This window comes from Cetorhinus maximus, chromosome 10 (assembly GCF_964194155.1).
Source record: "Cetorhinus maximus chromosome 10, sCetMax3.hap1.1, whole genome shotgun sequence".
In the NCBI taxonomy this organism is placed as follows: Eukaryota; Metazoa; Chordata; class Chondrichthyes; order Lamniformes; family Cetorhinidae; genus Cetorhinus; species Cetorhinus maximus.
The window spans coordinates 124,548,390-124,564,042 of NC_135888.1; the positions used below are offsets into that span (position 1 = coordinate 124,548,390).

Genomic DNA, 15,653 nt, shown 5'->3' on the forward strand with positions numbered 1-15,653 from the left:
TATTTTAGATGTAAGGTTAAATCTGCCTGTAATTAGACAATAATTGATACTAATTATGCAATTATGCAAATTATGCAATTTCACTCAAGAGGCTACAATTAGATTATATTACATGGAGCTGCTTCGAAGAGAAAGAAAGAACTTGCATTTATATAGCACTTTTCATGGACCAGTACATATAATAATATAACTATCATAATATAATTTACGGCGGCAAGCAGAGCTTAATTAGTATCTTTGTTGCTCTGTTGGTCTCCGTTGCTGCTTTTAATAATTTCACAGACTCACAGAATTTTTAAAATGCAAAAGGAAGTCGTTCAGCCCATCATGTCTGCACCAGCTGTCTGAATGATCAATTTACTTAGTACCATTCGCCTGCCTTCTCACCATAACCCTGCACATTGTTCCTTTTCAAATAACAGTCTAATTCCCTTTTGAATGCCTTGATTAGACCTGCCTCCACCATTTTCTCAGGCAGTGTAACCCAGACCCTAACCGCTCGCTGTGTGAAAGTTTTTTTCTCATATTGCTTTTGAAAGCTTGTTCACCTGTATCCGTAAATCCCTTTGTTCTTCTAGCCCATTCGGTTCCTTATTTTCTAAACTGTGTAGGTGATATTATGTCCTTCCTACCAAAATGCATCACTTGTAGGATTTTGATAATCAAGTTCGCTTTGTCTGGCGAATGCTATCTGCGCCCTTGATATCAACACATTAGTTGGTGCTTGAAACAATATAGGCAGAGAGATCAATTAATTGAACAAACACTGGTGTTTTATTAGAACTAAGAACAGAGCACGAACACCATGTGTGCTTCTTCAATCACCTCCAGCTCTAGACTTAGAGGGCAGAATTTTGCCCTCGGTTGGCAGGCGGGCCCCACCGGCTCGGCGGAGTGAGGGCAGCCGACCCCTGCCACCGAAACGGGGCCCGCCGCCATTTTGAATCGGCCCGCCCAGTGGCCTGCCCGGCAGGAAGCGCTATGAGCTTCCTGTGCCAGAGGGGAGGGAATCCCCAACTGTCAAAGTGCGTTCTTTCGGGCATGCACACGAAAGAGAGCACTGCTCCCTGAGGCAAAGTCCTGTCTCAGGAAGATTCGTGAGAGGTAAGTAAACTCTAAAAATAGATAAATATTAAAATTATTAACATGTACCCCTCATGTGACAATGTCACACGAGATGGGACATGTTAATAATAAACACATAAAATTTATTAACTTTTTAAAAAACGGACACGAAACTTCATCCCGCCAGTGGATGAAGTTTCATTAATAATCTGCAGTCCGCTGGGGCTCCTGGTCTGCCCGCCAGCCTTAAGCTTGGCCGGGCAGGGTGTTTAATAAGGTTAATTATCCTGTAAATGGCCTTAATTGGCCATTGACAGGTCGGAGGGCGGACAGCTGATTTCGCTGTTTAAAGGGACTGGGATGACGTCGGGGGTTCCTCCCGACGTCATCCCATGTCATTTTCCCATCGGCGAGTGGGCCCCGCCCCCAAATCGCCGAGGGGAAAATCCTGGCCAGAGTTACCCAAGTAGCCGGCGCTGTGTAGTGATTGGTCAATACAGTCACATGGTCAACAAATTACATTACATTTTCTTAAATGTACGTAGCACTCCACTTTACCACATCCCTTCCCCTTTACTTGAAAGTACAAGTGACAGGCATCACAACATCCCAACTATTTACATGAATAACTATTCACAAGTCAAGCCCCTCAGGCGGTTTCCTCGGACGTGTCGAGCGTTGTAGCTCAACGGCCTCGGCTGTTTTTTCCGAGAACTCGGGGGTCAACTGTCCACCAGACTCTTTGGTGGAAGTGGGAAAGTTTGTGACTTCTAACTTCTCAGGTCTAACAGGCCCTACCAGTACTTCCAAATCGTGTGACATTTCTTCCAAGCGCGGTGCAGTCTCAAATGCAAACGATAACAGCATTCCTTCTTGTGGGACTGTCTCTCTTCTCCGGAGATGATCCACATGTCATCTAATTATTCAGCCATTTACCGATACATTATAGGAGAGAGGTCCTGTCACGGCACTCACTTCGCCTAATAACCAGTTGGGGCCATCTCCAAAGTTCTTCGCGAGAACTGTGTCTCACACAATGAAATTTCTTTATGGCCATCATGTCCAGCCTTCTGGACCTCTTGGCTTCTCTCCACCTTCCCCTCTAAATTTGGCCTGATAAGAGTTAGACGGGTGTAGAGCTGTCTCTTCATTAGTAATTCAGCAGGGGCAATACCGGTGGTCTTGTGTGGCGTCATCCGGTATGCAAACAGGAACCATGACAATCTGGTGCTGATGGAATACCCGTCCAGCTTTTTAATCCCACCTTAAAAGTTTGGACCGCACGCTCGGCCAAACCATTAGAGGCGGGGTGGTAAGGCGAGGTTTTGATATGAGTTTTTCAGTTGAGGGTTGGAAACCTTTGGAAATCCCTGCTGGTAAATGCAGTCCCGTTGTCTGACATGAGCACCTCTTGTAACTTGTGCACTGCAAAACTCTGTCGCAAAGGGTCTTTGGTGTTAGCAGACGTGGGTGACCGGACTTCGTAGACATCCATCCACTTGGAATGGGCGTCTATTAGTAAAAGGAACATTGTGCCCCATGTAGTCGATGTGGAGGTGCACCCATGGCCGTCCTAGCCATTCCCAGGGGTGCAATGTAGCTAAAGGTGGTGGGGGGCGGGGGTAGCGTTTGTACCTGCTGGCATTGAAGACAACTTTTGACTAGGGTTTTGATGTCCATGTCCATCCAATTGGGAAGCCTACAAAGACCAACAGAGGACAACTAAAAAAGAAATAAGGAGGGAGAAGATTAAATATGAGGGTAAACTAGCCAGTAATATAAAAGAAGATTGCAAGAGTTTTTTAGATATATAAAGGGGAAGAGAGAAGCAAAAGTGGACATTGGGCCGCTGGAAAATGACGCTGGAGAAGTAGTAGTGGGAAACAAAGAAATGGCGGAGGAACTGAATAGGTACTTTGCGTCAGTCTTCACTGTGGAAGACACGAGTAACATCCCCAAGTTCAAGAGAGTCGGGGGGCAGAGGTGAATATGGTGGCCATTACCAAGGAGAAGGTGCTAGGAAAACTGAAAGGTCTGAAGGTGGATAAGTCACCTGGGCCAGATGGATTACACCCCAGAGTTCTGAAGGAGATAGCTGAAGAGATAGTGGAGGCAAGAGTAGTGATCTTTCAGGAATCACTGGAGTCAGGGAGGGTCCCAGAGGACTGGAAAATCGCTAATGTAACCCCCCTGTTTAAGAAGGGAGTGAGGCAAAAGACGGGAAATTACAGGCCGATTAGCCTGACCTCAGTCGTTGGTAAGATTTTAGAGTCCATTATTAAGGATGAGATTTCAGAATACTTGGAAGTGCATGGTAAAATAGGGCAAAGTCAGTATGGTTTCATCAAGGGGAGGTAATGCCTGACAAGTCTGTTAGAATTTTTTGAGGAGATAACGAGTAGGTTAGACAAAGGAGAGCCAATGGATGTTATCTACTTGGACTTCCAGAAGGCGTTTGACAAGGTGCCGCACAGGAGGCTGCTCAGTAAGATAAGAGCCCATGGTGTTAGAGGCAAGGTACTAGCATGGATAGAAGATTGGCTGTCTGGCAGAAGGCAGAGAGTGGGGATAAGGGGGTCATTCTCAGGACGGCGGCCGGTGACAAGTGGAGTTCCGCAGGGGTCAATGTTGGGACCACAACTTTTCACTTTATACATTAATGATCTAGATGAAGGAACTGAGGGCATCCTGGCTAAGTTTGCAGATGATACAAAGATAGGTGGAGGGACAGGTAGTATTGAGGAGGCGGGGAGGCTGCAGAAGGATTTGGACAGGTTAGGAGAATGGGCAAAGAAGTGCAGATGGAATATAATGTGGGGAAGTGTGAGATCATGCACTTTGGTAGGAAGAATAGAGGCATAGACTATTTTCTAAATGGGGAGAGAATTCAGAAATCTGGAGTGCAAAGGGACTTGGGAGTCCTAGTCCAGGATTCTCTTAAGGTTAACTTGCAGGTTGAGTCGGTAGTTGGGAAGGCAAATGCAATGTTGGCATTTATTTCGAGAGGACTAGAATATAAAAGCAGGGATGTGCTGCTGAGGCTTTATAAGGCTCTGGTCAGACCACATTTAGAATATTGTGAGCAATTTTGGGCCCCGTATCTCAGGAAGGATGTGCTGGGCCTGGAGAGGGTCCAGAGGATGTTCACGAGAACGATCCCAGGAATGAAAGGCTTAACATATGAGGAACGTTTGAGGACTCTGGGTCTATACTCGATGGAGTTTAGAAGGATGAGGGGGGATGTGATTGAAACTTACAGAATACTGAAAGGCCTGGATAGAGTGGACATGGAGAAGATGTTTCCATTAGTAGGAGAGACTAGGACCCGAGGGCACAGCCTCAGAGTAAAGGGAAGACCTTTTAGAACAGAGATGAGGAGAAACTTCTTTAGCCAGAGAGTGGTGAATCTATGGAATTCATTGCCACAGAAGGCTGTGGAGGCCAGGTCATTGAGTGTATTTAAGACTGAGATAGATAGGTTCTTGATTGGTAAGGAGATCAAAGGTTACGGGGAGAATGGGGTTGAGAAACTTATCTGCCATGATTGAATGGCGGAGCAGACTCGATGGGCTGAATGGCCTAATTTCTGCTCCTATGTCCTATGGTCTTATGGCCTGGCCACGAGAAGTAGCTGCGCACGAGCATCTTCATCCTTCAAGTGCCAGGGTGAGCGCTATGTAATTCAGCTGGTAATGGTCTTCACCCTCTCAGGGGTACAATAACACTTGCCCGCCAGAGCTATATGCCGTCCTGGCAGGTGAGCTCATATCTGTGATTGAAATAGGGCTTCATGTCATCAGAATTTGGCTTGACTGACCATCCATTCAAGACCTGCTCCTGGACATGAGATAAAAGTGGACCTCAGTTTATCCACTCATGGATTTGTTTGGCCTGGACAGGGGAGGATTTGGTACTAAGACAAGTTCCTGGGGAATTGGAACCTTCACATTGTTATCTGGCAAGGGGAGATGGCTCAGTACATCAGCATATGTGACCTGGCTTTCTGATTGGTGAATATCAGTGCCCACCTCTGGATGCGAGCAGATACCTTGGGGGGTATCACCTTATCCTCTCCAAATAATCCCAGCAGAGGCTTCTGGTCGGATATTATGTGAAAATGGCAACTGTGGAGGTATTGATGGAATTTCTGAACGCCAAGCATGACAGACAAGCCCTCCTTCTCAATTTGAGAATAACATCGCTCTGCAGCACTGAGCAAGTGAGATGTATAACCAATGGGTCATTCGGAGCCATCCGCCATCTAATATGAAAGTACAGCCCCTACTCCATAAGGGGATGCGTCGCAAGTTAAAATCAATTCTTTCTTTGGGTCAAAGTGGTACCAGTAGGGCCGATGATCTTAACAATTCAGAAACGCATCCTGGTGCGGAGCTTGTCAAATCCATGTATGGTTTTTCTTAAGCAATGCGTATAACTGAGCCAGCACGGTTGATAGATTTGGGAGAAAACGTCCATAGTAGTTTATCATGCCTAAGAAGGCCTTTAGTTCTGTGGTGTTTCTCGGTGCAGGTGTCTCATGAATAGCCTTGACCTTTTCTTCCATGGGATTCAGGCCCTGTGCGTCAACCTCATGGCCAAGGAAACTACCTCTTTGGTTTGGAAAAGACGTTTTTTTTGCTTCAGACACAGCCCCACTTGTGAGAAGCATTTCAGCACCTCCTCCAAATTAGTTAAGTGTTCTTCGTCAGTTTGTCCAGTGACTAAGACATCATTCAGATAAACAATGACATGGGGAAGTCCTTGAAGTAGATTTTCCATGGCACGCTAGAAAATAGCACACTCCGATGAGACTCCAAAAGTTAGTCAAGTATATTGATACAATCCTCGATGTGTATTGATGGTCAAGAATTCTCTAGAGCCTTCTTCTAACTCTATCTGCTGGTAGGCGTGGCTCATGTTGAGTTTTGAATATGTGATGCCCCTGCCAATTTTGAATATAATTCATCAATCTTTAGCATCGGGTGTCTATCAAGTTTGACCACTCTGTTTACAGTTAACTTATAAGCATAAGAGAACACTTTGGTCTGGCTTCAGTGTGGGATATTATGGGTGCCGCCCAATCGGAAAATTGCACCGGTTGTAAGATACCCAACTTTTCCAGCCTGTTTATCTCGGTCTCAACCTTGTCCTATAGAGCACAAGGGATTGGTCTGGCTCTGATAAATCTGGGAGTTGCGTTAGGGCTTATGTGGATTTTGGCTTGAAGCCCACAAATCCTTCCTAGCTCGCCACTGAAAATGGGAGCATAGTTTTGTAACAATTCCTGTAAGTTTCTTGTTCCGATTTGAAAAATCTCGGCCCTTTGCAATGTAATCTTTTTGAGCCACTTGCGACCAATTAAACTGGGGCCTGCCCCAGCTACTACTATGAGGGGTAAATTTGCAGACCGATTCCCATTCTGCACCAGGACTTGACATATGCCTTTCACTCTTATTTCTTCACCCATATATGTTTTTAATTTAGTGTCCAATTCTTCCAAACGTAGAGGATGGACTCCTTTATTCAGGTGTCTGAGCGTATGTTCTCCTATGACAGACATTGATGCCCCAGTATTGACCTCCATTTTGATAGGTTGTTCATTGTCTCTAATGACTTCCTGGATTGGCTCAGTTCTATTCACTTTCAGATTGTATAATGAATAAATGTCAGATTCTGCTTCCTCTGGTTCTTCACTGAGACAGATTTTGCAATTTCTACCTTTGTTTTTAAAATGCTGTCCCAGCCGATCTTGACAGTGCCACATTATGTGACCATTACGGTGGCAGAAAAAGCATTCGACATTTCTGAACTGTCGATCACCTGCAGGCTGCCTCGATATATTTCTCTCATTAATGTCATGGGTTTTCACTGTAGTACTGTTGTTCTTCAATGGCTGTACATGGTGGGCATTTCCCACCTTTCTGCAGAGTCTGACGTTTTCGCACCTTTTGTTACCGGCCCTTCCCGCCCTCCAAGATGGACGGCGTCGTGTTGTGTATCCTTTATTGCCTCCGAGCCTCTAACAACACTCTCCATGGCTGTTGCCAATTCTAATATCTTACTGAAGCCTAGATTAGTTTCAGATAGCAATCGCTTTTGAATAGCATCGTCCCCGATTCAGCCTCCCAACATGTCATTAATTGAAGTTCAAAAATCACAATATTCCGTTAATTCCTTTAAAGCCAGCGATTGTCTCTCCTGGAAGCCTGTTCCCGAATTGAATTTAAAATGCTGCATAGCGATTGAGGGCTTTGGCTTCAGGTGGTTTTTTTATAATGTTCACTAACTTGTCAAAAGTCTTCGTATCAGGGGTGTGAGGTGACATGAGGCTGTAGATCAGTCCATATGTTTTGCTCCCACGTGTGGACAGAAGAATTACCCTCTTCTAGTCCTCCCCTGCGTTGTCGTTAGTGGTAAAGAAGAACGCTAGGCATTCAACGTAATGAAACCAGTCATCGGAAATGGGGTCGAATGGTTCAAGATGCCAAAACCATGGCATACTCGATGACTAAGGCGACTGCGCTTTCAAACAGCTTTCAAGGTAGCAGTGAAGTAATTTAGCTGGCTTACCGTGGCTTTCTTGATTGCCATCAATTGATCCAGTTTATCCTCGTCACCAGTTTTATGCTTTTGGTTATCAAGTTCGCTTTGTCTGATGAACGCTAGCTGCACCCTTGTCATTAACGCATTAGTTGGTGCTTGAAACAATATAGGCAGAGAGACCGATTAACTGAACAAACACTGGTGGTTTATTGGGACTAAGAACAGAGCACTAACACCATGTGTGCTTCTTCAGTCATCTCCAGCTATAGACTTAGAGTTACCAAAGTAGCCCGCACTGTGTAGCGATTGGTCAGTACAGTCACTTGGTCAATTCTACTATCTTGTATTATGTTACATTTACCCTCAAATTTGGCTATACCCCCCAGTTTGATATCATATGTAAACTTTGATACTGAGTCACTTATTCCTTAATCCTGATCATTTAATGTAAATTATGAATAACAAAGGTGCCAGCACTAATTTTTGTGGAACACTGCTTTCCTCCATTGGAATAACTATGCTTTACCCTTTCTCACTGTTTTCTATGTAAATGCCAATTTGCTACCTGTTTAGCTATTTATTCCATGTGCTCTAACCTTTGTTATAAGCTTACCATGTGGTATCTTATTGAAAGACCTTTTGAAAGTAGGAGCACGAAGATTGCTTTTTTCAGATAGCTTGCACTTGCAGATAAACATCTTCCATTTTATGAGCAATTGAAACCCTCTGTGCAAGAGTGCATTAGGCAACCTTTCGTGCTTGTTTGTGGTTGTTGTGAAGTTCTTCAATCAAGTTTGTTTCTTTTCTGAATTGAATAAAATTTAGTTACAATTGTGCTGAGGTTTGAATGCTTCTTGTGAAATTCATTTATTTATAACGTGTCAGCTGTGAAATCCAGTTCAGGTGATGACATTGTAAACGCTGAAGATAGATTAGATTTACTTGAGTGCTCTCTCAAGGCATGGGCTCAGAGATTATTTACACTTCAGTCCATTTGAATGGTAGAGGGTCAGGTAGTACCCGTGGTGCGTTGTGTCCTCTGATTGTCATGGTTACATGAGCATGTTGCACAACTCTACACCAATGGAAAAGCATTTGCATGGTGGTCTGGAGAGGTATTTACATAAGGGTTTCTGGGGGGTCTCTCAAAGGGGTTTGAATACTAAAAGAATGGAAGTTATGCTGTTGCTATATAAAGCTCTGGTTAGACCCCAATTAGAGTATTGTGTTCAGTCCTGCGCATTGTACCTCAGGAATAAAATATGGCCTTGGAGGACATGCGTGTAGCTTCATCAGGATTATATCAGGGCTAAAAGGGTTAAATTATGAGGATGGGTTGCAAAGTCTAAGTTTGTATTCCCTTGATTGTGGATGATTAAAGGGTTATCGAATTGAAGTGTTTAAGTTGATTAAAAGATTTGATAGGGCAGATAGAAAGAAACTATTTCCTCTGTTTGGAGAGCCAGGAACAAGGGGTCGTGACCTTTAAACTAGAGATAAACCATTTAGAGGTAATTTCAGAGAGAACTTCTTTCACACAAAGGATAGTGGAAGTCTGTCATTTCCTCTCCCTAAAGTCTGTCGAGGCTAGGTCAATTGAAAATTCATGGGCAGAGATCAATATGTTTCGTTTAAGTAAGTTTATTAAGAGATACAGAATGAAGGCAGGTAGATGGAGTTAAGGTACAAATCAGTTATGATCCAATTGAATGGCAGAAAAGGCTTGAGGGGCTTAATGGCCTACTCCTGTTCCAAAGTTTCTGGGTCAGCTCATTTATATATATATTGTAGGAGGTTTAGTACAAATCAAGGGAAAATTCCAGTTAAAGGCACAGTTGCAATTGAATACTTGAGCAGAGTGGGGCATTCATGAAGGGGCAAGGAGGGCTGATCTGTTGCCTTATTGAAGGATGGGTGGTGTAATGAGGGAATGTCTCTTTATTTGAAAATGGGACAGAAGGAGAAATGCACTGGTGTCAAAAGTGAAGACTTGAGCAACACAATGTCCTTTGATGCCCATGGAAGGAGCCACTGAGGAGTCCTCCTGAGATCAGGTCATCATGATGCTCTCTCCCACACAGTTTTGACTGGAACAAATCCAAAACTTCTTCCTAGTGTTGTCACACTTCGGTTTTCTTTATATGGTGAAGGTGTAAAGGGCACAGCAGATCACAATATGAGTGACATGATCTAGTGTAAGCTAGGGGTTGGCTATCTCCATTAGCTAGATGGCCACAGTGTGATGCAGAATGACACCAATGATGCAGGTTTAATCCCTGCACAGAACATGGTAGTTCATGGAGGCGTGCCTCCCCACTTTGCCCCACGCTTGTGGAGTGGTGCCCGTCAAGCTATATGGAGAGAGATGCCTATGGTCCTCTGTGGACTATGGCTAAGTAGCTGTAGAACCCCTATCAATATGTCAAGGCAGAGAAAGTGTTTAAGACATAGGTGTTCCTCTTGGTGACCATTCTGGTAGTGCTCTTTCTCATATCCTCCCCTAATGTTGCTGTATGCCAAGGATATGAGCTTGGCACCCAGCATTATCAAGGGCATAACTTAGTAAAATGTGTTGTATAATGTATTTTACTCATTTATATGTTGTTATCAATTTGTGGGTAGGCACTTTAAGGACTCACCTCTGAAAGTTTCAGGGATTTCTGATGGATTCGGAAAGGGATAGATAGCCTCCCGATCATCCAGAGTCTGTTGCAAGCTTCAGCTCTTTACTGCTGCCAATGTGCCAAAAACTGTGACCGTTGTCCCAGGGATTCCAGGGCCTTGGTGAACACACCTTATCTCTCAATTTTCTCCTATCATCTCATCAAGCAATTTAAGATTATTGATAAAAAAATTCAGGGGAGGAGTTTTTTATGCAGCAAGTTGTTTTGATCTAGAAAGAGTGGTGAAAGCAGATTTAGTAGTAACTTTCAAAATGAAATTGGAAATATACTTGAAAAGGTATAATTTGCAGGACTAGAGAGAAAGAGGAGAGTGGGACCAATTGGAAAGCTCTTTGAAAGAGACGACACAGAAATTATGGGTTGAATGTCCTCCTTCTGTGCCGTTCGATTCTATGATTCTAATCGCTGATTTATGACAGCATGAAGCAGTCATTCTTCATGTGAGAATCTACAAAAGCAGGTATTGGCTAAGAGTGTCAACATGGTAAGAGGGAGCATCAAAGCCAAGTCTGACCTGTCCTCAGTGAACAATCACTAATACAAAAATGTCCAGCAGAGGTTACGGGATATCAATCCTGAGCAGGAGCCCTGGCTGACTTTTGCTGTTTCCTAATCCAACATGCTGAGGCCAGTTGTAGCATCTCCGCGTGAACTGGAGAGTGAACCTGAAGCATCCTAGTCTGTACAATCTGGTTCCAACTGAGCAACACATTTACCAAATTCATCAGCAGAGGCACAACAGGCTTTTTGTCTACTCAGTGTTTAACAACTGTGTCTCTGTGCTGGTGAAGATGCTTCGCACACTCTGAGGGGACAGAGGCACAAATTGTGTATAAGATGTAAAGTGAGCAATGATGTATCTGTCTGGTGTACAGAAATGAAAATGTATGTGCAGCAGATAGAGGAGCATTTGCTGTGAGTCTAGAGTATATCATTATTTCCTTTCAATGTCATTCAATTCACGGTGTTACCATCTGCGATCTGGCAGGACCTCCATTCCCACTGGGTAGTCCATCTGTTCCTCTCACTGTGCATTCCTTCACTTGGCCATTAATGTAATAAGTCCCCTGTTGCTCAGTTTCCATATAGATGTCATTTTATTATGTCATTAACTAATCATGCAGCTGCTTTTTCTTTACTATCTCCTGAAAAAAAATTGTAATTTCTCACAGTACTGAAAATCCCAAATGAAAATAATATTTTTATGAATGTGTTTAACTATATGTTACTGGCTATGCTTTTTAGAGGGAATGTACACAGCATGCAGTAATTTCTATGGCACTCCTAAGATCAAACAAGGGGCTGAATAACACTGATTTGCAGATGAAAATATAGGGGAATAAATTCCTATCATTTCAATTGCATACTGGGTGTTTGAACTAAAAAATCCATTTGCATTAACTGACTAGATTCAGTCAAATGATAGTGCAACCAGTATGAGTTTGCGAGACACTTTCATTAGATAATCTAACAAATGCTTTAATGTTGTTAAACTGACAAGAACACTTGTAGGAGTCAAAACATTAAACCATGAGGAGCCATTCTGTGTTAACAAGGTCACAAACAGCAATGAAATGAATGACCAGTTTTCTGTTGTCATCAGATAAATCTACATGCCCTTTAACTTCCACAAGAACAGGCAGACATACTTTAACTTAACATTTCACCTGGTTATAGAATCAACTGCAGTGTAAATTGTGCTTGGTCCATTGGGAAGCACATGCACAATAAGCAAAATGAGATATACTTGTTCTGCACTTATGTTCTGAAAAAACTGCTTTGATTTTTGATGTAAAGTGCAAGTATGTTATTGAGAGAGGCTCCATGCCTCACTTTGAAACTGGGGCAAATATCTTTCAGGCTGACAGATTCATCTCTTCTTACTCTCTACCAGGTGGGAATGACAACGAGGAGTTTGAAATTGAGAAGAACAGTGGCACCATCACCATTGCCAAACCATTAAATGCCAGTCAAACATCAAATTACAACTTGACAGTACAAATGATGAATGGAACAAATGCTGTCACAACTCAGGTATAAGAGTTAAATAAATATCGATACCAGCATTGTGCGCTATTTATTTCATAGTTCAGTCCTAATGAGCTCCGTGTGCCAATGACACATAGGGTAATCCCATCACCTGCTGGAGCCCTTCAGTGATTCTCTATTGAAGATGATTGCAGTGCTAATTTATTAGGAACACAGCTGCGATGCTTCACTATTCAGATGGTGTTACACTTAACCTAGCCTCTCTCTGCTCAAGCACTGACTGTGGATAAGTAGTTTAAGTAAGTCCATCCTGAGTGAATCAGCAGTTCATTGTTGAGGGAAGTTTCTGTACTGCCACTTACAAATGACTGTTGATGTTGAAGAGAGGTCAAGTTGCACAAGGTAATAAAACCAGTGGCTGGCATTTTTACTCCTTTTTTATATAGTTGTAACACTTTAAAGTGGGGAAGAGGGTAAAGTAATGTCACTGGACTAGTCATCCACAGGTCCAGGCAAATTCTCTGGACAGGTGGGTTCAAAGCCCCCATGGTAGCTAGCAGAATTAAAAATCAATTAATAAATTGGAATTGTAAGCTCGTTTCAGTAATGGCGACCATGAAACCATCTCAATTGTTGTAAAAATCGATCTGGTTCACAAATGCCCTTTAGGAAATGAGATCTGCCATCTTTACCTGGTCTGGCTCCAGGCCCACAGCAACGTGGTTGACTCTTAGCTTCCCTCTGAAATGGTCTAGCAAACCATTCAGTTCAAGGGTAATTAGGGGTGGGTAACAAATGCTGGCATTGCCAGTGATGCCCACATCCCATGCAAGAATAAAAAAAGTGTGATATCTGTAGTTTAAGTGCGAGAAAGGCATTATGCTTAACACATTTTTATATAGATAAATAAATTTACTAAGCATAAATGAACACTGTACAAATGAACTAGGGATTCCAATTCCCATCCGCTCCATCACTCAAATTATACCAGGTGCAGTAAGGACAGAGATTCCCATTTCTATGTAAATTGCCATTTTATAATACTTGCAATATAAGATATAAATTACGTTGCTCCAATCAGTCAGGGGGTAGCCACATTCTGAGCTCATTTTTTTGATCTTGTGCAACCCTGTGTAATATGTTGTAACATTTTCTAAATTGTTTCTTTTTGCATCTGGCTTGACTGTGACTTTGGACTTTGCTAACCTGTATGGCTCTACCACATTAGGCATTGCAGTCATGCATTGAGTCATTGGGGATCTTAGCCTTAATCTTAATTTTCAATCAGTTCTGTTAAGGTCATCATGCCACTTTAAAAATCGGGTAATGGACAACCCCCAGTAGGTAGATGTACTCATGTTCTGTGATCCTGGATCTTACAGACTAGGTGGATGCCATACCAATCCTTGCTCTATGCTCCTTACATCTGCGAAGTGGTGGTGACGGGGGTTGGTGGGTGGGGGCTACAGTTATTCCCAGGTTAATGAGGGGGGTGAAATCAGACAGGGGATTCCTCCTTCCAGTTACAATGCAGTGATCTCTGCTGGTAAGTACACACGTGTGAACATCAGTAAAGAATAGGATAGGCCATGATGGGCATTCCCCAACAACTGATGCTCACTGTCTATATGTTGAAGCAGAGATAATAAAACTTTAACAATGTATCAAAAGGCTGGCGGCACTTGAAGGACTGTACTTCAACATGAATCCCTGGTTCAGAATAGGAGGCAAGAAAATGTAACAGTAAAGGTTCTCTATGACATTATATAGAATATATAGCAGAGAAACTGGCCATTCGACCCAACCAGTCCATGCTGACATTTATCCTCAACTTAAACCTCCTTGCATCTTCACCCTATCAACTGAGTCCTCTAGTTCCATCTCTCCAATATGCTTCCTGTTAAATACATCTATACTATTAGCCAGAAATACTCCCTGTGGTAGTGAGTTCCACATTCTCATTTGAGTTCTCTATTAAGGGAAGGAAATCTGTCATCTTTACCCGGTCTGACCTACATGTGACTCCAGACCCTCCACAATGTAGTTGACTCTTAATTGCCCTCTGAAATGGCCGAGCAAGCCACTCAGTTCAAAGACAATTAGGGATGGGCAACAGGTGCTGGTCTTACCCACATCCCATGAGAGAATTTTTTTAAAATTGGCCCGTAACTTCAGAGCTCCCAAGTGGTATCCCAAAGATCCACTGGGGAATCCCCCTGGGAAGTTCCCAGATAAATGTTTGTTCGGCAATTGCCCAAAAGCGCACACTTCCTCTGGACAACTGCGCTGTGCTGTGCTGGGAACCATCCGTAAATGTGGTTTAAATCGCAAACTTCGGATGGTTCCACCAGGGTTATACCAATAGTTACCGAGAATAAGTTAGAAGAACTAAAACCTTTTCTAACTTCTGGGTAACTATTGTAAAGACCCAGACCGACCCCTCTGGACTCCCCCACACCGCCGACCACCACACCCCGCCCTCCGCCACATGGGACTTACCCACTCCCCCGACCTCTGACACCCCCAACCACCACCCCTCTGATCTCCGACACCCCCGACCTCCGACAGTCCTCCACAACCTCTGACACCCCTCAACGACCTCTGACACTCCCCACACCCCCCTACCTCCGACAACCCCCAGCCCCACCCTCCGACACACCCCACCCCCCTAACCTGTGACATTCCCCACCCCTGACCTCCTCCCCCGACCTCCGACACCCCTGACCTCCTACGCCCCCCACCTCTCCGATCTTCAACACCACCCAGCCCCCCTGACCTCCGCCTCCCCTCCCCACTCACCGCCCCTTCTCACTACCCCTCCCTACACCAACTCCGGAAGCCCCCACCCCACAAATCCTACCCACTTACCTTAGACGCATATCTGCCCCTGGCCCGTCAATTTCCCTGGCCCTTTAAACTCACCCTCTTGACGGCAGCAAGTGCCGTAAAAAAGGGGACGTGGCCTCCTTGAATACGTTTGAGCTGCACTTCACTGGGCCCTGCGAGCAGTCTTTCAATGCAGGGCCCAAGCAGCTCCGGTAAACGGAAGTGGAAATATAATTTTCAAGACCAGGTAAGGAGGTATTTATTCTAATTTCTGTGGGCCAGCACTTTCCGATGCTAGTCAAGGTTATGACTCATTATTTTTTTGACGTTGGAATCAGGAGCAATACGGCAAGCGGAAGTCCCACCCCAATGACTATGGGCTGGAATTCAACCTTGGTGCACTTCTAAATAGAAACGGCTGTCACTTATTCCTGTAATGTGTCTTATCGTGAGTGTGCGTCCGCCAGTATTAGGGTTATTTTACATCATCTGTCAGTTGCAGTAGCAAATCTTGGGAAGTGGTGGTGGGGGGAGGGGCACAGGAAG

At 43.9% G+C, this 15,653-nt stretch overlaps 1 protein-coding gene across 1 annotated transcript in view; it reads left to right on the forward strand.

Annotated features, from left to right (window-relative positions):
- fat2 (FAT atypical cadherin 2) overlaps nucleotides 1-15,653 on the forward strand; it is a 167,489-nt gene that overhangs the window by 99,169 nt on the left and 52,667 nt on the right. The window contains exon 7 of the mRNA XM_078551083.1: nucleotides 12,187-12,326. Within this exon, the coding sequence (XP_078407209.1) occupies nucleotides 12,187-12,326 (140 nt within the window). The remainder of the gene's footprint in view (nucleotides 1-12,186; nucleotides 12,327-15,653) is intronic.